The sequence below is a fragment of the Diabrotica virgifera genome, chromosome 3 (assembly GCF_917563875.1).
Source record: "Diabrotica virgifera virgifera chromosome 3, PGI_DIABVI_V3a".
NCBI classification, from domain to species: Eukaryota; Metazoa; Arthropoda; class Insecta; order Coleoptera; family Chrysomelidae; genus Diabrotica; species Diabrotica virgifera.
In genome coordinates this window covers 211,367,841-211,393,340 of record NC_065445.1, presented here as the reverse complement: position 1 = coordinate 211,393,340, position 25,500 = coordinate 211,367,841, and the positions used below count along the sequence as shown (strand labels likewise).

Here is a 25,500-nt window from a genome sequence, read left to right as displayed (position 1 = left end):
TAAATATATTTTATTTTGAATAGTCTGCTGCTTTTAAAATCTATTTTATAATACGAATGATGATTTGATTGCTTGATTTATTACAAATTGTTTTGTTGTTAGATGTGAAAGAGGTTTAGTTGGGAATATAACAACTATATAGATAGACATACTTTGTTTATTTAACACAATATCTATAGACTTACATACCTATGGACACTAGTGGCCGAATTGGGCAATTGTTTCCATTCGGTCGATATATTTTCAATTTGAATTTCTATTATTTCATCATCAAACGGTACCTCAATATATTCCGTCCACCTCTTCAGTTTTTCTTATTCATTGACTACATATTTCCTTGTTTATCAAGTAAACTAGTTGCAGTTGGCCTATGTGGTGCAGTTATTTCTTGCATCTTTTTGGACATATTAAACGTGTCATTCTTTTTCTGCAGTTCTTAAATTTCAAAACATTTGCTGCTGTATCATTTTCCTTTCGCATCCCGAATTTTCCATCTGATTTTTTTAGATATTGATTTTTTTGTACGATTTAGCGTTTTTATTTTTCTGTTTTCGTTTTTGTTTTCCATTATTCTCAATAGTTCGTCAGTCATCCATTGTTGTTTGCGCTTATTAATAGTTTTATACTTTTTGGTTGTGTCTTGCATGATGGTTTTGATCTGATTCCAACAACGGCGTAACCAGGATGGTCCTAAGGGGGGGTTACAAGGCCCTAAGGGGGGGGGTTACAACAACTGGAAGGTCTCTAGCGGGTATGGTGTTAAGCGTATAGAGCTCAAAGTACATCCCAATGGGGGGGGGGTTATAACCCCCAAAACCCCCCCTGGTTGCGCCCATGGATACCAATGGTCTTCGACGTTATGTGTTTCTTCCGATTTTTCGAACTGCTTTTCTATCTCATGTATAATTTCTTGGCTGTTATTTTTTTTTAAGTTTTTATGTCACTGATTAATAAGTTATGATCTAACGGTGCATGTGCTACAAGTACCTAGTGTTTTAGATATCTTGATTGAATTTCGGCATATTTCAGTAAATGTTATATAATCGATCTGATTTCTTATGACCTTCTCTTAGTGTGTTAAGACTTACAATTACTTTCTTTCCCTGTTCTATTCGGTGTCTAATTTCCGCTTATCCTAGCCCATTTGTTGTCAAAATTGCTATTAATATTTAAACGATTTTACCTGTTATCCCCATGTCACTGTCGATCAAAACCTTAAAATTATGTTCAGGGTTAAACACTAAATATTCTATAATATATGAAAAAAAAGGTCAATATCACAATCTTTATTGTATGTTGTTAAATAAGGCGACCGGTTACGATTTTCGGTTTTCATCACTAAATATTCTGTTATTGAAAACTTATGTGGAGTCTCCCTTCTTTATATGCTCTGTATAATCTTCTCAGTATACATTTTAGATCATAGGATAATAATTGCTTGATCACCAGCGAAGTTGATGCTGATTACCATAACTATCTCCTACTGTTATACCCATACTGTAACAACTGCGTCTCCGCTGATGTAAATCTTATTTAATTAGCCTTCTTCGGTCCATCTTTGGACATAGGCCTCCCCAATCCTTTTTCATTCTTCTCTGTCTGTTGCTACAGTCATCCACCTAGAGCCCACATGAAGAGTACAGGGGAGAAACAAGGAATCTCACATGTTATACATACTGAGATAAACACCAATAAAGGTTTAATTTTTATGATACCTAAAAAATACTTAGGAGATTCTTAGCAGAATTCTAGCAATTCTTATTCTATAATCTTAATATAATATGAATCTATATTAACTTTAATTTAATGATGCACCAAAAAACTGCTTACATTCTTTATTTTTGTTCAGTGGCGTGCGGACAATCCTGGTCCTTCGAATGGATAAAAATTCTTAGAAAATTTATATAGACCAGCGTTTCCCAACCGGTGGGTCGCGACCCACTAGTGGGTCGCGGCGTGGCTCTTACAGTAGCTGTATAGCGTACAGTGACCGTGTTCCTTATTTTTTTCTTTCATCATGGGTGAGGTATGGGTCGCGAATATGAAAAAACATCAGAAGGTGGGTCGCCAGACAGAAAAGGATGGAAACCACTGAGATAGACTGATCTTTATGTTTATTGTCTTGAATCGATAGCCTAGTCGAGAGTACTCAGTTTTTGCTACCACATGACGAGACAAGCCAAAATAAATTAATGAAAAAGTGACATTCCTTGTTTTTCCCCCTATACTCTTCACATGCTTCTTGATATCATCTGCCAATCTCATTTGGGACCTTCCTCTACTTCGTTTATATTCCCACGGTCTCCAATTTATAAGAATTTTGTTCCATCGTCTTCTTTTTGTCTTATATTGTGTCCGGTAAATCATCAAACATCCCCAACATTTGTTTTCTCTCTTATCTACTCGTTTCTCTTTTTATCCATTAGTCTTATGTGCAACAGTTGTCTTTCCACTGCTCTTTGGGGATTTTATGATTTTGTCCATGTTTGCTTTTGTAAACGTCCCCGTTTGGGAACCATAAGTCATAAGTGAGAATAGGGAGTAAGTACGCATTGTGTCACATTTAAGATGAAGACACTCCTATTTCGGCTATCAAAATAAATACAAATTTGAAATTTTGCACAGTCACACAGGTTGAGCTGTTGGTGTAAAGATGAATTCTGAAAATATCGTGGACAGAACACGTCACAAACAAAGAGGTTCTGAGAAAGATAAATAAAGAAATGGAAATCTTAAAACCATCAAAACAACAAAATTACGAATACTTCAGGCATATTACACGTGGAGAGAGATATAACTTGCTCCAATTGATTATGCAGGGATAGGTTCAAGGAAAAAGAAACATAGGGAGACGCAAATTATCGTGGCTGCACAATCTGAGAGAATGGCACGGATGTACATCAAATGAACTTTTCAGAGCAGCCGTCTCTAAAGTCCGAATAGCTATGATGATTGCTGACCTTCGTCGCGGAGATGGCACTTAAAGAAGAAGATACAGATTGATGGTTCACATATTTAAAGATAGTCAACTGAAATTTAAATTTTAAACGCGGCCTACTGCGAATCCACAAACGGTGAATTTTCTAATATTTTTTTCGCGTTAGATATCGGAAAAAGTTATTTGAAAAATTGTTCCAAATATTATTATAATCCCACGCACCAAATTTCATGACAACATTCGTACTTTTCTCGTATCCCGAGATACATCTGGTTTGAGATACCTACATAGGTTTTAGGATCCTGACTAGACTAGACAAGTAATTGGACTTCGTAAGTCCTAGGTTTTCACCCAAAGTAATCGAAAGTAGAACTGGAAGTCGATATTTGAACTCTTCAATACGCTTCGATTGATGTGTTACATGTACTATTTCTGCGACGGTAATGGCACTTCTGGTTAGAACTTTTTAACCGGAAGTAATATTGAAACCAAAATTTTACATTGTTCTCATCTTGCTAAGGCACGTCGAATGATATATCGCTTATACTATTTCGGTGACTTTAAAACAGTACTTACACGGTTGCAACTCTAAAACCGGAGATCTGATGTCAAATTTCTTATCTGTAATACCATCCTTGGGTTATAAGCTTACATTGGACACCTCATTTGTCATTCTATCTGTATTAATAACGGAGGAGTTGTAGTCGCCGACGGACAGACAGACAGTCATGAAACCGGAAGTATATATTTATTCTCGTCTTGCGAAGGCGCGTACATAATATATCACTTTTATTATTCCGGTGACTTTAACACAGTACTTATGGTTGCTTTTCTAAAACCAGAAGTCATAGGTCAAATTTCTCACCTTTAGGATTATAAGCTTTCATTCGACATTCTACCTGGTATAATAACGGAGTAGTTATATTCGCGGTCGAACGGACAGACGGACAGACAGTCTAGGTCAAATTTCTCACCTTTAGTACCATCATTGGATCATAAGCTTTCATTTGACACCTCATTTGTCATTCTACGTGGTATAATGACGGAGGAGTTATATTCGCGGTCGGACGGACAGACAAAAACCGCCTAGATAAAATTTCTCACCTTTAGTACTATCCTTGGATTATTAGCTTTCATTTGACACCTCATTTGTCATTCTACGTGGTATAATGCCGGAGGAGTTGTGATCACAGACAGACAGACAGACGGACGTGGATAATTCAAAGTTTTCACATTTTTTTCAAAATTGGGTGAAAACAAAATTATGAAAAAATTAAAAGTGCGTATTTTGTCATGAAATTTGGTACGTTGGGTTATCACAATATTTATTTGGAACAACTTTTCCAAATAACTTTTTTCGATATCTCTAACGCTAAACAAAATATCTAAAATTCACCCTGTTTGTGGATTCACAATTAAATTTTCAGTTGACTATCTTAAAAAATGTGAACCATAAACCTGTATGACTGTGCAAAATGATAATAATATAGGGGTGTATATCTGTGGTCAATTCTGGTGTTATTTAAAGAACCTTTGGGGCCCAAGTGCTCAATGTTGGACACTGTCGAAAGCCTTTTCGAAATCTATGAACGGTCTATAGGATACTTATCTAATAAATGCTCACTTGTGCTGAATCCTTTTCTAAAACCAGCTTGTTCTCTCGACTGGTATCCGTCGAATTTTGTCGTCAATCTATTGGTTAAAATTTTTGTTAGGACTTTATACATTACATTCAGGAGTGTTATACGGTAGTTTTTTATATCTGCTTTGTCCCTTTCTTGTGTAGGATCATGGTTACGGATTCCTTCCAATTGTTTGGGATTATATTTGCTTTAAAAGGGAATGGAGAGTATTAATTACTACTCTTTCACCATATTTCAGCATCTCTGCAGTTATTTCGTCTGTTCCAGGCGATTAGTTTTTTTTTTTAATTTCTTTCAATGCCTTCTTTATTTTTGATTTTGCTTATTTCTGGCTATAGCTCTGAGTTGACATTTTTTATTTTAGAAGTTGGTTTTTAATTTCTTCTGGTGGACCACCAGAACCACCGGACCACCAGAACTGGTTTAAAACTCTTTTCAAATAAAGATTAAATATTAGAGGAGATAAACTGCCTCCTTGTCTTAACCCATTATTTGGAAATATAACATCTGATGTATTCTCAACAAGAATTTAGGTCTTGCTGTTTCTGTATATTTCCTTCAAAATACTGATTATCGCCTACTTAACTTCCAGTTCGTGTAAAACTTCCCATAATGTTTACCTTGGTACATTCTCATACGCCTTTTCAAAATCTATAAAGGCGATGTGCGTTTCTTCTATCAAATGTCGCTTTTCTACGATTTGTTGTTAAATAAAGAGATTATTAACACAGAATAAAACACAAAACCATTTTGGTCTTTACTCATCTTTAGTGCCGTTGCCATTACAATCTGTTCTTTATTATTTTGCGAAAGAATCTACTAAAAGTGCTGTTAACCGACAATCTCTTGTACTTCTTAGGATCACTTCTTTTTCCCTTTATGCATAAAGAAGTTATATAGGTATATTTTCCATTGGTCTAGTATCTTACATACATTTATACATCTTTAAATCACCTTGTGGCATATAAAAGCAGAGGTTGGCATTTAAACTGCCTTTTTCAATAAATCCATATCAACGTCTTCTCCAACGTCTTCGGTTAAAAACCTTAATACAATCGCATTAACTACTCATCTTCATATTTTATTATTTCTGCCATTATGCCACCTGGTCCTATGGGTCGTAGAGCCCTGCCAATGTTCATAACAGTATTCAGCATTCAGCATATTACAGCTTACACAACTTCTGCAAATATTTTGCAGTCAACTGGTCAACACATTGTTCTAATTCATTCTTGTCTAATACCTTTTCATAATGACATGACCAATCTTCAATCGGAATAACATGGATTATGTTCTGTACCATTGGTTTTCATCTTGCATAATGATCTCCATACTTCAGTGGACTGTGAACTTCCTGGATTGTAGTACTATATTACTACAATTTCATCATCATCATTATCACAGCCGTTCAATCCTAGTGGATTATGGCAATGCCGGGGCATATCGTAATCCTTTGTTCCAGGTGGATTATTCTTATTTGGTTTATTTCTTATAGATGATCTATATCTACAGTATCTATATGTGTCTATCTACAGTAGATCTATATGTGTCTTTGCAGTGCAGCGTTGATTATGTATTTCCAATCTTTTCTGTTTCTGCATCTTGTATTCCAGTCTTTTATTTTCATCATTTTTATGCCTTCCTGTATCGCTATCTGGTTCCACCATCTAATCCTGGGCCTTTCTCTTTTTCTTAGTCCCAGGGGTGTCCAGTTCGTGATTCTTTTTATCATTTCTATGGGCGCTCTTCTCATTATGGGGCCAGTCCATTCTAGTCGTCTTGCTTTTATGTATCTTGTTATGCACTCACCTATTTCTTGTTGAATTTCTTTATTGGTCTTTATTTTTGTTTCTCCGTCGCTTGTTCTTTTTGGTCCCAATACTGATCTCATTATGTTTCTTTCTACTATTCTTAGATATTCTTCATCTTTTTCTATCAGCGTCGTGGTTTCCATTGCATACGTAATAACTGGTCTGATCAGTGTCTTATACATTCTGATTTTTGTTTGTCTGCTGATGTTTTTGGATCTGAATAATTGCTTATTTCTTCCAAAAGTTTGATTACCCTTCTAGATTCTCTATGTATTCTGTCTTTGCTGCTTTTTTTTTATTGTTACTCTTATGTAGTTGAACTTAGTAACTTCTTCATATTTATATTTTCCCGTTATTATTAGTCTCCTTCTAGCTTCCCGTTCAGTTTCATGTATTTGGATTTGTTTTCATTAATTACTAATCCTACCGTTGTTGCTTCTACATCCAGCTTGTTTATGGCTTTTTAAGTCTTCTCTTTTCTCTTCTACAAATGTTACATCATCTGCATAATCGATAATTGAATCGTTTATTTCAGAAACCCGTCAAGTGCAGTTTTTCATGTTTACAGTAAATGAAGAAAGCCTGTTTCTTTCTCACAAGACTGAACATTTGTTCTTTAAATTTTTAAGAATAATACTTGATACCTTCCTAAAACAGATGTTACGTTTTGTTTTAGTAATTTCCAGTTAAATTGAAAAAAAATAATATTTTTTTTTTCACTTGACGGGTTTCTGCAATAAAACTGGAAAAATATATTTTTGAGGCAATTTCTTTCAGTTTAGAACACGATGTGCTTTGAAATAAAATAAACATTACTTTAGTGAACTTATTTTATTATTATAATTCATAAATACTAATATAAATGGTATAGATTATACAGTAACGCAACTGTAGTAAACGGTAAACATAGCTCAAGAAAAAGAAAGGCTTAATCAAGATATTTCCTGTCAACATGACACTCTGCTTCTATTGTGGGCCACTATATGATGTTATTATAGAAAGTCTCATATCCAATTGTGTATTTTTTTAACTTGTTTATCATTAATTTTTTTAATGTTAATAGGAACTTTTCTAAACGGATATGCTAGGTCTGTTGGAAATTCAGGAATATTAAGTAACTTCCTTAAGTTAAATGTTGAAACAATAAAGCCTCTAATAAATTCTTTAACCACGACTTTTCCTGGATTAGTTTTGTTATAACAAAATTCCTAAAATTCCTTACATGTAGAGACTTTAAACGGTATTCTTTATTCCTTTGGAAAACCTTTCCCACATGGTTGATCAGAGTTCACAGTCTTCTTGTAATATTGGGCCCACCAAGTACTAGAAGGAAATATTAGATCACTTTTTACCTTATGGACAGTAAATCGACCAGTTTTACTAGCTTTGAGGATAATTTCGGCATACTGATTTGGTGTGTATAGGTACAGTTACGATCATGAATAGTTTACACCTTAATTTTTATGTTGTAATACTCTATAATTGCAGTGTCGTACGGATTTGATAAATGTCAAAGTAAAAAAAAATTTCGCTAGTGTTGAAAAATAAAATAAAATAAAACGATATCAAAATAGTTACACTGCATTTGAGTGATATGCAAAAAGCAAGAGCAATTGCAAAACTCGAAGAATGTTGTTCACTAAAGAAAGCTGCTGCAGATTTGTACGTGAGCCATATGAGCATATGGAAAATCAAAGAAAGATGGTATAATAATTATCACTTTATAGCAAGGTTGGGCGGCTCAAGATGACAGAAGATCTTTCATCAGAAAGATGTCAGAGATCTGTCAAGATGACAGATCAACAGGATGAGTTGTTAGTAGATTATTTGAGAGAATCTCCTTTTGCCAGAGCTCAAAAAGCTAACGAAGAGAGAGAGTTTCTGGGCAGTATTTGAACTGCGCGTAGAAGAATTACACAAATTATTGTTTATTATTTAACATTGTTTATCATAATTTAATATAAAATAGATTTAAAATAAAATGGACATTTTAAAACCATACTTCCCTATTTTCGTTACCTATTAAGACCATAATCCATTTTATTCAAAAAAACTTCTTTCTATTACTATCCCATTTTGTTAAATTTTGTAAAATATATTTATATTATTTTGACTTTTTAATTTTAATCAACCTATTGTAGATACACCACTGTTAACGTCACTTTGACATAAGAGGTGGGTTTAAACAAGGTAAAAATTTAAAAAATTGCCTCCTAGATACGTAAGCCTGTAAACTATTCAATGATCGTAACTGTACTTTATCAGCACGTCGTACAACAGGTTTTATATTCCCAAATGTAAGTTGTAAATTGTCGCATGGTAAATACGAGTGTCCCCTGATCGGAAAATAATGGATTACTGACTCAAACAAATTCCTATTAAGAGAAACCTCACAACACAGTGATTTTTATTCCAGCTAGATGGGCCGTCACTAAAAGCGTACAACATGTTTCCCTCCATTTGGAAAAACTTCTGTTTGTAGATAATGCAAAAGCATAGAACAAACCTCATTAGGAGACTTATTCGCTTCACCTTCATGATATATATATATACATTTTGGCTTTATTGCTCTTCTTATTATGACTGCAAAATACATTTAACCAAATCTGGCGCAAATCAAAAACTTCTAAAAAACTGAAATTTACTGCAGAAACCCGTTAAGTGATGTCGCTTGACAGGTTTCTGCAAAAAACTCAATATTATTGTTGATATATGGGCCACTTATGCCTTTTGACGGATTTCTGCACTAAAATGTGTGTTTGTACTCGAAGAATCAGATTCTGTAAAACTCATTTTTGATAAAAATGTCAGTTGACGGGTTTATGAAATAAACGATTCAATTTCTGTTCCATTCATTACTATATCCTTTCCGTTTAGTTTTGCTTCTCTCAAGACATGCTTCCAAACTAGGTAAAGGGGGTGGGAGAGATTGGGTCTCTTGGCGGACACGCGCCAACTCGTAACTCTTAATGACAAACTTTTTTAAATCAAAATGTATACCGGCCAATTCGTAACTTTTCTACTACCTGAACAACTCGCAACTTTATACAGGTGAATTCGAAACCATTGTTTAATTCTAATACCCCACGTAGTTGTTAGGTTAAAAGGTAAGAAATAAATTTGAACAGTACCGGATTAAGCCAACACGGGGCATATAGCATATTATTATGTAAGCGAATGGTTCTTGGTTTGCTTAAAAACATGTTGTGTATTATATGTACTTATAAAAACAACATTGATATAACAAAAATTGAAATCTCTTTTGATTGAAACAATATTATATGTTGACAACTTCAATAATAATAATTGACTTATGCTCCTTCTCAAATATGCCCGGAACATTAATAAAAAAATTAAAATATTTAAAAATTTCGAAAAACATTAATTTTTTTCTACAGTCTTTGCTTATAACTTTAAAACGATTCATTTTGGAGCAAGGTCGTACGGAATTAAAATAAAGATAATTGAATTTTTTTTGATATACGACTAGTTAAAAATGTCTTAAATTATTACCCTTTCTGCAAAATACCAATAAATACAAAATAAGGGGGCAAAATAAGCCTCTTTTTATTCAGTGTTTTTCAACAACTTTGGATGCACTTAGAACCTTCGTAATTCGCATAGAAAATCCTTATAACATACTTAAATCTTCCACCAAATTTCATTAAAATCGACCTGATAGATTTTGCATAATAATTTTGCAATCTAAATTTTTTTAAAAAAGTTCAAATTTTTTAAAAACTTTCTGAACAGAAATTAGACTATTTAGAAGTTTGCTAATTTTTTGACATATAAAGAGGCTCCCTACCGATCTAATACACTTTACAGAATTAAAATCGGATTATCTAAGCGGCCTCAGCACTGTTTTTAAATAATAGTTATTTTCCTAACAAGTGCAGAAAGTCATTCTTTTCCGCACGCGACTGCAGTTTGCCGAACGACGCGAAGCGGGAGTTGGGAGTTCGGCAAGCAGTCGAGTTGCGGAAAAGAGACTTTCTGCAAGAGTTAGGAACAATATTTTTTCTAAGAGTCTTTAAAAAATTACCAAATCTTAATTAATTTATTTATTTAATATGAAAATACATACACAAATTCATTCTTTGACAAGGTTGTCAAAACCAAACTTTCAATATAATTAGTTAGCATGACGACGATCGCGGTTTCCATGACGATGATTCAAAACTCTTATTGTGACTGTTATTGTCTACCGATTTGACTTTCGAATATTACGTCAAAATAATTTTATTTCATCGAATTGTCGCGGTGATACAGTAGCGATCAACAGGTAGCCAAAACGCGGTCCAAGATTGTGGCTGTAATTTTGAATATTTTTTCGAAATATTTGGCACACGCATTCGTAATATAATAAAGAATGGCGGTACAGAGCCCAATTTGAAAAATATATTAATATGTGGAAATTACTTTGTAATTTAATATAATATTAAAAAAACGAGCCTGTACCGCCATTAAGAAGAACAAAAAATATACTTTCTTCAAATAAACTTTTTTATCCGATGCCTAGATTTTGTGTCATTTGGGAACTACTAATGAAATAAAAAATTTTAGTAGTTCCAAAATGACACAAAATCTAGGCAGCGAATAAAAAAGTTTATTTGAAGAAAGTGTATTTTTTTGTTCTTCTTAATGGCGGTACAGGCTCGTTTTTTAATATTGTATTTAATTAAAGAGTAATTTCCACACATTAATATATTTTTCAAATTGGGCTCTGTACCGCCATTCTTTATTATATTACGAATGCGTGTGCCAAATATCTCGAAAAGATATTCAAAATTACAGCCGCAATCTTGGTACGCGTTTTCGCTACCTGTTGATCGCTACTGTTTCCTCTTAAAACAGGAACACAATAAGATATATTTGAAATAAATTAGTAGATAATATCTAAATATTAGTTTATTGCATGTATTATAATTACTTTAAGGCCATATTAACATATCTAAATTAACACGCGTGCGTAAAAGTAAAAACCGCGTGCGGAAAAGTGAAACTTTCTAAACTAAAATGCGTGCGCGAAAGTAGACATTTTTGCACGCTCGTAGAAAAACAATTTTTTGGCTTATAAACAAATACAGTGAGGACGTTTGAGTTGGAATAAATTCAATTTCTCGAGAATGGGCGTCTCTTCAGATAAATCCCGAAATAGGTCGATTTTTATTTTTAAATTCTAATTTTTTGGTATACATATCATACTAGTGACGTCATCCATCTGGGCGTGATGACGCAATCGATGATTTTTTTTTAAATGAGAATAGGGGCCGTATGATTCCGTCGTTATAACAGGTTGCCTTGCAACCAGATGCAGAACAGTACCATAAATGTTTTCCACTTTTTAGCACTTTCTTTAATTGAAATTTAAAATTATTTACCACCAATAACTTACACCCACGTGCACTCATTACGAAATCTGTTATCTGTTGCAAGAATTTCAGTAATTTTCACAAAATTTATTTGGATTTTCTCTAGTAACTCTTCCAAGAGACAATACATAAATGATGAATACCTTTTACACCACCTTCAAAGAGAGTAATTTTACAAGTACATACCTGGAATACCGGTATTAAATTATCAACATTACTTAAAAATGAAAGTTACTAATTACCCGGTAATTAGTGGGTTATCGAAGAATTACCTGCGCGCCAGAGTTACGAGTTGGCCTGTAATTAGGATGGGGGATTAAAATAGTTACGAATTCACCGAGACCCCTCTTGGATTCTACTAGATTACTACTATTTACATGTAAATTTTCAAAATTATTAAAAATACAATACGTATAGTAGCATTCTTTATTTAGGATAATTGGCAGACTGTTTAGTACACACAATTATAATCTAGGCAAAATTATTTTAACATAAAAACATATTTCTAGGATGTGCAGCAAAGTACATAACACTGATTATTTCCTTATTACTATATAGAAGAAAATAACTAAATAAAATTAACAAAAAAATATCACAACGAATACCGAATAGAAAATATTAAGTACATATAAAATTTAAAATTGTCAACGGTAACAAAGTTAATATTAATACAATAATTACTTATAAATAAATATTGCTGAATGAATCAGCTCATATTTTTTTGACTAAAATGTTGGCTATATGGAAATTTAAAAGACGTTTGATAAAGTATTTAAAGATTATGCAAAAATCAAGATGATGCAAACAAAATTATATACAGAGAGAGTCTGTAAAGTGGAATAAATTCAATATCTCAAATACTAATTGTTTTTTTGGAAAATGCTCAGACCCGTCGATTAGTATTTCAAATTGTCCTTTTTGACATTCAATAAAAATGTAAACAGGGTGTCCCAATTTAGAGATATGACGTCATCGTCGATTTTCTTAAATGGCAACACTGTCATTTTGATAGCTAATTTGATAGGGTTTGTAAAGTTATACATAACTGCAAAATATCAAATTTTTATTCTCTACCATTTACAAGATAATAGAAAATAACAAAGTTATATCTGTAATTTGGAATATATTCAATAATTAAAATACTAACTGTTTTTTTGAAAAATGCTCAGACCCGTCGATTAGTATACCAAATTGTCATTTTTGACATATAATAATAATGTATACAGGGTGTCCCAATTTAGAGATATGACGTCATCGTTGATTTTCTTAAATGGCAACACTATCATTTTGATAGCTATTTTGATAGCGTGTGTAAAGTTATACACATCTGAAAAATTTCAAAATTTTATTCCCTACCATTTACAAGATAATAAAAAATAACAAAGTTATGAAGAACAAGAAGTAATCAAATAATAATTGAATTTATTTATTTCAATTAAGCAAATGCTCATAACGTTGCCCATTGACAATTTGACAATAATTGAGGGCAACATTATGAGTTTTTGCTTAATTTATTGAAATAATTAAATTCAATTATTAGTTGATTACTTCTTTTTCATAACTTTGTTATTTTTTATTATCATCTAAATGGTAGAGAATACAAATTTGAAATTTTGCAGTTGTGTATAACTTTACACACCCTATCAAAATAGCTATCAAAATGACAGTGTTGCCATTTAAGAAAATCAACGATGACGTCATATCTCTAAATTGGGACACCCTGTATACATTATTATTATATGTCAAAAAGGACAATTTGATATACTAATCGACGGGTCTGAGCATTTTTCAAAAAAACAGTTAGTATTTTAATTATTGAATATATTCCAAATTACAGATATATCTTTGTTATTTTCTATTATCTTGTAAATGGTAGAGAATAAAAATTTGATATTTTGCAGTTATGTATAACTTTACAAACCCTATCAAATTAGCTATCAAAATGACAGTGTTGCCATTTAAGAAAATCGACGATGACGTCATATCTCTAAATTGGGACACCCTGTATACATTATTATTGAATGTCAAAAAGGACAATTTGAAATACTAATCGACGGGTCTGAGCATTTTCCAAAAAAACAATTAGTATTTGAGATATTGAATTTATTCCACTTTACAGACTCTCTCTGTATATATGTTTTGTTATCTCAGTTCAATGAAGTTTGGATGATGATTGAGATGATTAAGATTAAGATGATTAAGAAAACCAAAAATAAAATAAGAGCAACAGGGGCACAATTCCTAAGGAGAAACTGCAGAGTAACAAAAAGCAATATAATTAATAACATAGAGATTAAGAAAAGAATGGGAATGAACTCAGATATAATAGACTACACAGAAGGGAAGAAATTTCTGAATGACAACATGTCAGAAGAGCAGAAAAAACGTTGGATAAACAGAATAACAAAGTGGAGCCCGACAGGAAGAAGGAAGAGAGTCAGACCCCGAAGATCATTCAGAGATGAAGTGGACGAAGCAATAAAAAGAAGAAAACTGCAGGAAGGAGATTGGCAAAACGGAAGGAACTGGAGAGAACGGTTGAGTGAAGGAATACCGTGAAAATTGTGAAAATCCTTAGTATGTATGTAGTTCAGTGCAGTTCAATTAATTTTTATTACTTTAGAATATTTTTTTAAATCTATTTTCGTTGACTTCAACATGCTCACGGGCCAATCCCACCACGGGCAAAATGCCCCAATCCCAATCCATTTAAAAGGAAAGCTTTCAACAAGTGCGTTCTACCAGGCCATACAGAGCAGAAACTAGCTGAGAGATCAATGCTTGGAGTAATCTTGAGAAATCGTAGACGAACCCGAGTGGAAAACATTATCAAACGTATTACAAGGTTAAAATGGAGATGGTCGGGACATGTTGCAAGAATGGAAGACGACAGCTGAACAAAAAATTGTTTGAGTGGATACCACAGGCAGACAAGCCAAGCCTCAGCGTGATGGACCGCCAACCTCAAAAGAGTTGTGACCAATTGGGTAGCAGAGGCGCAGAACATAAATATATTGAAATATCTGGAGGAAGCCTATGTTCAAAAATGGACAAATCAGGGATGATTGATGATAACGATTTTCGTCCACTTGTTGACATTCTCTTTTGTTTTACTATTTTTTACTAAAAATAGTTGGTATGGTCCTTTTCATGAGCATTTTTCAGTACGTCACAAATGATAGAAAAAAAGGTAAGTCCGTGATAATACACATTTATTCTATAATATTTATTCTAACATGACAGTTTAGTTAAATCTGACAGTTGTCGCATTTTATTTACAATTTGGCACAAAAACAAATCAATTGTGTTTATTGCATTTATAAAATGGTATTTTCTTTGATTTGTATAGTCTTGTAAATTGTATAAATTATATTCTTAGATATATTATATAATTTGTAAATAATTGTTTTTCGATTATAGCGCGATCTATCGACAACTAGAATAAATGTTATAAATGTCTCTAATCACAGACGTGCCTTTTTTCTGTCACATACAATTTAATGCGTTAGAAAGAAATCGAAAAACTGTGACGCACTGAAAGATGCTCATGAGAAAAAGAATACTCTTTATACTTTACATTTGATTAACAAATGTAAACGTACACTTCGTCAAGTAAAGGTGTATCGTCATTCTCCCTTAACAACATAACACTGAAAATAAAAATTACAAAAAACTTACATTCCTATAACTTTTAATAACGCTAAATTTTCAGTCATGATTCACAGTAGCTTTGTACATGGTAAGTGCAAATATTATTATACATTAGAGAAGCAGGCCGGAATCATTTTGCAAAGCTCTTATTAGGCCGGGCTGACAAATTATTAGCAATACGTTTAATTGAGAGAATCAGACTTTTGGAAATTTTTTATGTACACGTATTTATGCCCAAAAAATTATGCATTGGAGATATATAATTCCTTAGACAATATATATGTTACCGTAAAAACCCGATTTCAGTTTAAACCCGAATTTACTAGGAAAAACTAGTTTTAACTATGGGCTTTAGACAATTCTAGTTTTAACTAGTGACAACTAGAACAATCAAATATGTTCAATTAATTTCTAGTTGAGACTAAACATATTTCAGTCAAAACTAGTTTTTACTAAACTTTTCAGTAATTACTAGATTCAACTGAAACTCGGTAAATAATTTGCTGCTCTGACAATAACAACGTTGTTGTTATTGTCTTGCCTCCAGACTGCTAACATTTTCCCGATGTCTTGGTTAGCTCGCTCTACTGAACCTTGACTCTGGCTGTGCCTTGGTTTTCTATGAACTAATTTTGCCTTAGGCCAGGATGACATTACCGCATTTATAACTGCATTATCGAACTCTCGGCCATTATCAGAAAGTAAAATGCATGAATGTAAAAAGTCACGGATATATTATCCGTTAATTGATAAGCAACTTCTTCCGCCCTCTTACTTTGTAATGGTCTCAACAAAACAAATTTTGTTAAATGGTCTGAGTAAACCATAATAAACTTGTAGCCGTGATCCTCTTGTGATTGCATATCGATCCAATCTACCTAACAGAGACTATTCATTTCTGAATGCAATATACGTTTCGACACAAGACCCCTCCCTCTTCGCTTTACTCTTCTTCCTAGAGATGCATCAAGTCAAACTAGTTTGATTTTACTCAACAAACTTGACTTGACTTGAAAATCAAACTTTTTGTATAAAAAAGTTTGACTTGACTTGATTTCGATATCTTTAGGTTTGACTTATTCAAACATCTTCAAACAGTTTGAATATTACGCAACGTGTTTATTTTCAATTTGAAATGAGACCGCCTACGCCTTTATTTGTTCAGTGGCGGATCAACGGGAGGAGGGGGAGGGGTAGGGGAAATGCCCCTCTCCCAACAAGGTAAAAAAAAATTTTTTGACAAATTTCCATAAACACAGAAATGTATTGGCTGATACGATATTTAAACCGCAGAGAGACAAATAAAACCCAATAAACGCACCAGTTAGGATAATTATTAAGAAAGCTTAAGGTGATACAGTAGCGATCAACAGGTGTCAACAAACGCGGTCCAATATTGCGAAAGTTCTGCGAACTTTCAAAAGTGTGGCAACAGTGCGTCGGTAATTCGACACTGACAGTGACGTTTATACTATCAAAAACAATAATTTTTATACACATAGGCGCGAAATGTTGCCAAGTCAGTGATGTTCGATTTCTTGTTATAAAAAAATCGATTTTTAGTAGTTCCAAGATTACACAAAATCTAGGCATGCGATAAAAAAATTTATTTGAAGAAAGTGTATTTTTTTGTCTTTCTTAATGGCGGTACAGGCTCCTTTTTTCAATATTTTATTTAGTTGTAGAGTAATTTCCACATACTAACATATTTCTGAAATTGGGCTCTGTACCGCCATTCTTTATTATATTACGAACATGTGTGCCAAATATCTCGACAAAATATTCAAAATTAGAGCCGCAATCTTGGAACGCGTTTGTGGCTACCTGTTGATCGCTACTGTTCGCTCTTAATGCATATTTATACATTAATTTTTTTAAAATTTAAACAAAACATTTGTAGCCTGTATCCGAAAAAAATTTAAATTGTAGATATAAAACCATATAGACCTGGATCCCGCGTACCAAAAAAAAGTTGATTAATACCAAGCTGAAAATTTATTAATAGCTTAACGGTGTCTAGTCAGACAAACTTTGATGTATGGGAACACTGGAACAGAAGAAGTTTTAATTGTGGAAAAGGTTAAAAATTTGGAACGTCAGACTACGTAAACGTTCCATGTATTTTGTCGGACAGAACTTCCAATTAATTTGTTACCATTTCATTAAACTCTCATGCAAAAATCAGACTGGTGTTTATCACCAAGTGGGCATTTTAATGAGTGGAACACGAAGAACATGTCAAATGACAGGAATCATGTTGGTTAGTAATAGCAGTCTGATTTTTGCATGAGAGTTTAATGAAAGGGTAACAACTCAATTGGATGTTCTGACCGACAAAATACATGGGACGTTTTCGTAATCTGACGTTCCAAATTTTTAAACTGTTCCACAATTAAAACTTCCCCTGTTCCAGTGTTCCCGTACATCAAAGTTTGTCCGACTAGACACTGTTAAGCTATTAACAAATTTTCAGCTTGCTAATAATCAACTTTTTTTGGTACGCGGGATCCTGGTCTAATAACTCTATGGTTAGTAGAATTTTAAAGAAATACCAACGAATATACAGCAATACTAACTTTTGTATTGTGGTACATATTTTCGAGTGAACTACCAGCTTGGTACCACATGTTTTTTCGAACTGGCCCTAAGATAAATAAATGCCTTTTAATAAAAGAAAGTCATAAAAATTCCAAATCATTTTATTTTGAGCTGTCCATTGAAAAACCAAATAGTCTTATTTTATTGTAACCCTTAAGCCTTAAGGGCATAGGCGTAACATGTCACTTATCAAAATGTTCAATGTGTTTTAAATGTATTAATTTTTTTCAAATCCTGAGAAAACTAATAAGAATTTTAAAAAAAATTAAACGCAGCATGAAAGATTACATTATTTCTGAGGGACGAACATCCCTGAAAACTTCTATAATGTTTATTTTAATAAGTTACGGAGGTGAACATAAAAAGGAAAATTTAGTTTATTATTAATTGCGAATATTTCATTCACATGAAATGGATTACTTACGTAGAGCATGCAGAGTATCTAGATTAGAACATGTACCAAATGAGGAAATAAGACGACGGACAAAGAGTTTATATTCCACGGTTGACCATATAGAAACAAAAAAATTGCTATGGTATGGTCATGTTATGAGGATGTCAGAGGAAAGATGGCCAAAAAGAGCATTAAATTACACACCCATAAATAGAAGAAGAAGAGGAAGGCCTACAGAAACATGGAAGAAAGGCTTAGAACAGTATATGGCAGATAGAGCTATTGACGAAAACGAATGGGTGGATAGAGAACGATGGCGAGAGAAATGTGGGATGCGGAGGAGACCGTAGGAACCCCACTACTTATATATATTTCATTCAAAAGAAACTTTTTATTTATTCTAAGAGACTTTCGGCCCTCGGTAATAATGCAATCTTTTATTCTGCGTTTAAATTTTTCAAAAATACTTATTAGTTTTCTCAGGATTAAAAAAAAAATAAATATCTACATTTAAAAGTTTTAAATTAAAACACATTGAAAATTTTGACTTTTATGTGGAACTCATTGTATTATTAATTTTCTTATCTTAATTGGCAACTAACATGTCTATCTCGACAAAAAACTATATGTACTAAATAAATTATTTTTCAAACTCTTTCAAAGTAGTTTGACAAACAGTTTGAATTTTCAAACCTGTACGATTGACCAGTTTGACTTGACTTGAAATATTTGTCAGAAGGATTGACTTAAGTTTGACTTGAAATTAAGTCAAACTCAAGTCAAGTTCAAACATTCAAGTCAAACTTGTGCAACTCTACTTCTTCCGTTGGCAGGTGTCACAAATTGATATAAAATTATTGAACATACAAATTGTTATATCTGTGTATTTTCTGGCGGTTTCATTCTTCAACCTATCCCAACTTCCATGACCAATAGCAACGTGGGCTGCTTCAATTATGTCAAAAATGTCTTCAGCAGGTACATAATATTTGATGGATTCAATTCTAGAAGTCAACTTTTTTATTTCGCCAACTTCAACAATTCTAAATCGTTTTAGTATTTTCTGGGCAGACAGTTCCGCATCTTGTACTTCGGACATTAATTTATTATACATGCGTTGGTCACAACATTGTAGTGCATTTCTTTCTTCTCGCTCTGTTACTTTTGTAAGATATTTTCCAAACAACGTTCTTTCCATGTTCTTATATATCTGTTCTCAACCTGATCTTCGACATTATCACTCATGGTGAATAGTACACAGTAGGTAGTGTAATATAACCAATATGAACGATGCAGAAAAATCAACAGTTGTACACACTAGTTTGTTACCGACCGGCCGCCTTCGTCACTAACCCTACCCCGAAAAAGCCAAATCGTATTTGTCTCTTCTCGCAACGATTTTAACTGGTATTCGCTAGTAATTCCAGTAAAAACTAGTTTAAACTAGTATAAACTACTCTAAATGAAATTTGTTCGGGATTTCTAGTTTTAACTGAATTTAGCAGTCAAATCTAGTTTTGACTAGTTAAAACTAGAATTGTCTAAAACGCTTAGTTAAAACTAGTTTTTCCTAGTAAATTCGGGTTTTAACTGAAATCAGGTTTTAACGGTAACATATATATTTAAAAAAATCATAATACTTAACTAATTACATATATTAGACTCAGATTAGGTCAAGTTACAGCTAATTAGGTTACTCCAGCAAATAAAAAATAAAATGAGTCATATAAAGGTGCGTCCAGACTACTCGTACTTCTACTTGGAGCTCGTGAAGCTTATTGTACTTGTCCTTACTTTCACTTGACCGTCCACATAGACTTGTTCAGTGGAAAAATACTTGTACTCCGGCGGTTCCAATGGAAGAGGACGAGCTTGCGGCAGCCAGCGAGGCTTTTATTGTGATATATATTCTCTGTTAAAAAAATCGAAAATGAGAAAAAAAGACGGTGGTGGATGACGTCACTGTTTAAAAGTCGAAGCGAATACAGTGGAAGTAACTTACTTAGTGTTGAAAATCTCCACTTTCATACATTCTGTAGAATGTCGTCTAGTAATTTTGAAGAACTGATGACTTTAATTGGTCCAAAAATCATTCAGAAAAACACAACATTTCGAAAAGCAATTCCTGTAAAAGAACGATTAGCTGTAACGCTACGATATTTAGCCTCAGGTGATTCGTACACCAGCTTACGCTTTTTGTTTAAGTTTTCCAAGCAGTCAATTTCGCTTATTGTGCCAGAGGTATGCATTACTTTATCAACTTGATGAAGTAGGCTGATATTTCATGTGCAAAAAACGAAAATGTTTAAAGGCAAACCAGGGAGAATACAATTCATCGGTTCCTATTCCTGATTTATTATTTTGGGCAACTCTTTGACGTGCCTTTCTGTAAGTTACCAGTAGTGAAGTGATTTTGCGTTTAATCTCTTACACATCTATATTCCGTTCCTGGGATATTTCCTTCCATGCATCGTTCTTTTTATTTACGATTTTATGAAATTTATTAGTACTGTCCTACAAAACTGCGTGTTTTTCTTACAGCTTTATTAAATCAATCACACTATCGTTATTCCACTGCATTTTAAACATAAACCTGCACGATATGCACACCCGATTAATATAAGTCACATAAGTACACAAAACGCGAAAATTTCCGTTAAAATAAACTCTCAAGCTTACGCGATTTCCTTTGATGTACCGACACCCGCCGGAACCTTGCGGGTATCTTACTTGTGAGGCTTGCGCTGCTCTGACTCCGGCTCGTCGCGACGTACACATATAGACAAGTCACAAGTAAAAGCCTTAGTACGAGCACGAGCACGAGTAATCTGGACCACCTTTAGCATGATCACTTATTTTATCGCATCGTTTTGCTATTGCTATTATAATAATATGGTCAGTATAATATTTAGTTTTCTCAGAGTTATAAGTACACTGTGTGTTGTATAATAGGAATGTTCACAAAAAATTTGTCATTTTAAACATGTAAAACGATTAAGAAACACCCTAGGAATAATTGTCTAAAATATTAAGGAAATTAAAAAAGCCTGTCTATGAAAAAACTTCATTAGAAATCTAGCATTATTTTAAATTTCAAGAAAACGCTTCTGACGTCACTAGTCGTATACCCAGCGCGCGCCATGTCCACAGTGTTATTCTTTAGGTACCTGTTTGACGTTAGTTCAGGTCATTTTATTTTGTATTTTGTTCCATAGATAAGAGGTTGGGGCGTTTTGTTCTCTTATTGTTTTATCAGGGCTAACGTGGAGTTTTATGGTGAATTTGCTTAGTTTAAAGTGGATAGACTGTTTCTAAGGACATATTTTGGGTAGTACAAATAAATAAAATGAAAGGTTTTAAAATAGCTGATTTGTTTAACCTACCTACTGTACATGTAACAATGGTGAATGGTGTCTGATTTCTTGTGATCTTGTAAAGAAATAAATCAACCACAGAGTAGTGGAATGTTTATTTTAATAAGGTACAGGGGTGAAAAAAAAAGAGAAAATTTAGTGTGATTTTTAATTTCAAATATTTCATTCAAAGGAAACTTTTTGTTTATTCTAACGGACTTTCGGCCCTCAGTAATAATGTAATCTTTAATTCTGCGTTTAAATTGATCAAAAATATTTATTAGTTTTCTCAGGATTCGAAAAAATTAATGCATTTAAATAGTGTTTAAATAGCATTTGCCCCAGATTTTGCCCTACTAATTTAAATGATGTCTAGTTTATAGGGGCTGTCGGTAATAAATATGTACTTCATTACTACGTTATAGACACCAAGTCTTTTAAACCTCCAGACAAATTGAAAGATCATAAACTAGGTAGCTACTTTTTATTTTTGTAAAAATGTTTTTTGCTAACCCATTTCGTTGCCTGGATATTTAAAAACAGTTATTTAGAAGTCCAAAATACGAAGTTTTCGCCTGTAGGTATTAAGAATTTTTATAATTTATTTTTTTATAACCAAGCTAACTTAAATCTAAAACATATAGAATTGGGTAAAAATGAGTATGTACTTATTTAAAAACTCATTTATTTACGAAAAGATCCATAACTTACAATAAAGAAGTGATCGTCGCAAGAGAAAAACTTGGTTTTTATTGATAGGTACATAGTTCTTTTTTACGATTTAAATGATCTGGAATTGTAATAAAAATCTTGTCAGAATTGTTTTTAGAGGTATTTACACACCAAGAAATAAAACACCACTTATTTGGTATTATTTTTACTAATTAAATACGTAAAGAACTGCACACATTCAAATACACTTCGTAAATAAGTATACAAAACTAGTCGTCAATCAAAGACGATACGACTGCTGACGTCACAGACCGTAGCCTCGCTGCAGGGTCCCGTTTTTCTAGCCTCCAAGAAAATCAACATTATGAACTCATTTATCTTAAAAATATACATTTTTAAACAGTTTTATGATTGCTACGTTTTTATATACCTTATAATCTATTGAATTTAACTATATTTAAAAATTAGTGAACATCCCTATTCATTATTGACATGTGGTTCCGGCTACTTTGGAGTAGTTAAGACGCGTGGCTTTGGATGACTAATTTCATTTTTTGTTTGCTAGACTACAGCTATCTGTCTGTCGTCTCTACCTTGTAATTTTATGAGGGAATGAATAATTCCAGAGCAATAGAGAAAAGTAATAACTTTAGGGCCGGTTGTTCGAACACTAATCAAAAATGGAATCAACTGATCATTATCAAATATTTAATTACCGTAACCAACTGTCAATGTCAACTTTGATTGGGTTGCTGAAAACATAACTGATTACAATTATGAGATTATGATTAGTTAATCAAATATGTTAATAATTGTTATGTTAATTAATAATCAATAATTAATTAATCAATCAATTATGTTAATTATCATAATGATAATTAACATAATTAATTACAATCAACTGATCGGCGTACGAACAACGGATTTTGTTATTTGATGGTTGTTAAGGGGACTTGATTATAATTAACTTCTTGATTAGCGTTAGAACAACCGGCCCTAAATAAATAAAACACATTTTCAGTTATCTAAGAAATCAATAATGCTGAAGATACATTTAATATTTATGACATGCTTATATTTTGCAAGAAATCCCCACTGCGGGGACAGGTTTTACTGACATTACAACATATGTATTATAATGAATGTTTATAGTAGTTGTACAAAAAGGCTCACAATGAACATTTTCGATTGCTAGGTTAAAAATTCTTAATCTATATAAAGTTCTACTGAAGTTTCGTCTATTAATTGCATTGTTTACTTAGTTTTTAATTGTATTACTTATTATCTAAAAACAAATCCAACTGAATTTAATATTCAGGACTAATCGAAAATCCAAGACAATGTGAAGTAGTCAAGAGTCAGCAGTTTTCCACTATATGTGTAATGGAAAATAAATAGAAATTAGTATATATTGGTAAGTTGGCCATGTTTTAGTAACATATGAAGAAATAAACATTTTAAAATCAAAAGGCCAGAGTTAAGTCTCGTGTAGAAATCCATTATTTCGACCCCACAATGAATCATCGTGTTTTTTTTATCGGACTCACAGGCATGCTTGGATCTGTTGCCATAAATTGGATACCGGTCCGCTGATGAAATTCAAGTGCATTGGTCCGCTGCAAAATGTGAGATCAGCTACGTTATTGTATTGATATGTGTATGTAGATGTTACAGAACCTATCGTCCCCTTTCTAGAAATTGATTGTTTTATACCTGTTTATTACTTGAAATTAGCAATGCAGAATATTGATATGGAGTTAATGATATGTTATGTAGAAAGTTGATCTGTATAGTGACAGAAAACTGACGGAAGTAGTACTCCAACTATGTGTACATGAATCTCTGTTTATTGATGATCCGCTATCCGGTGAAACAACGAATATCTACAGGAGCCCTTTTAACACTTACTAAAATATCTGTAGAAAATATTAAAATACTCAGCAAGCCGTGAAGCTGTCAACGTTGAGATTAATAATAATATAGTTACAGGTGACATTATAAGAGCCAGAACAAGAATCGATTATGTAGAAAGGCTTACACACATGAAGTGGAACTAGGCTGAACACATGTTGAGAATGAATGAGATTGCAAATGAGATTAAATAGAGTACATGGTGGATGGATGTTGTTACGAGGGTTATAACAAACTGGATTTACACGGCACATGATTCAGAGCATTGCAAACGACACCTCTAAAAGTTAGGACTAACTAAAAACTCTGTAATAGATTTTTCTACTTTTCCCTCGTTGGTTTTTAATATATGCTAATAACATTATTTGTGGATTATCGATTAAATAATTATCCTCCTATTTGATATTTTCCGCCTCTTCAAAAAAGCAACAAAGATTTAAACTTTACAGAAATTGGCTAAGTTGTAAAATCTGAAACTTCAATTGACTGTGGTAAATAACAGATTAATGAAATACAGAAATATATATGAACTACAATAATTGAAATATAAAAAAAACAATAATAAACATTAAATATATAAACAAATTTTCTCCAAAAGACATATTCCTGCTATATCGTTTTCCCTCATTTGAATTATAACTAAACATTGGTTAAATACCTACTAATTAGATAATTGTTTGCAATAATTTCCTATCTAAAGATACATGTTACTTCATAATATCTCGTTCGGTTGGGCACAAGTTGGAATCTTTGAAGCCGCTAACGATTTTCGCCGGACGAGTAAGATAAAAATCGTATTGGCCATCTTTAAAAGTATCTTCGGGTCCTCGATGGGCATGGTCTCGTATAAATCTTACGACTAGGCTTTTGGAAATTTTGGACATTTCTAAACGATGTCCCCACGTTAATAACGCTAAAGGCTGAAAATGTAAAAAGGAAATTAAGTTCAAAGCTTTTAAATAAATTAGAAAGATATCTGAATGATTTTTTTAATGAACTGTATCAATCATACTGGTTTTTATAAGATTAATTTAACCCTTTCGACTCTTTTTTTGACTGAATTTTTGTTCCCGAAAATAAAAATTATTTTTGGATAAAATAATCCAACCGCAACATTAATTAAAATTTGGAAAGATAAAAAAATAATATAATAT

The 25,500-nt window shown here is 32.8% G+C and overlaps 1 protein-coding gene across 1 annotated transcript in view; it reads right to left on the bottom strand.

The window, feature by feature from the left end:
* Positions 1–20,011: 20,011 nt before the first annotated feature.
* The window catches only part of LOC114332178 (uncharacterized), a 79,119-nt gene continuing 73,630 nt past the window's right edge, over positions 20,012–25,500 (bottom strand). Inside the window, exon 6 of the mRNA XM_050645841.1 lies at positions 20,012–25,266. Coding sequence (XP_050501798.1) covers positions 25,054–25,266 — 213 coding nt within the window. The 3' untranslated portion in view covers positions 20,012–25,053. The remainder of the gene's footprint in view (positions 25,267–25,500) is intronic.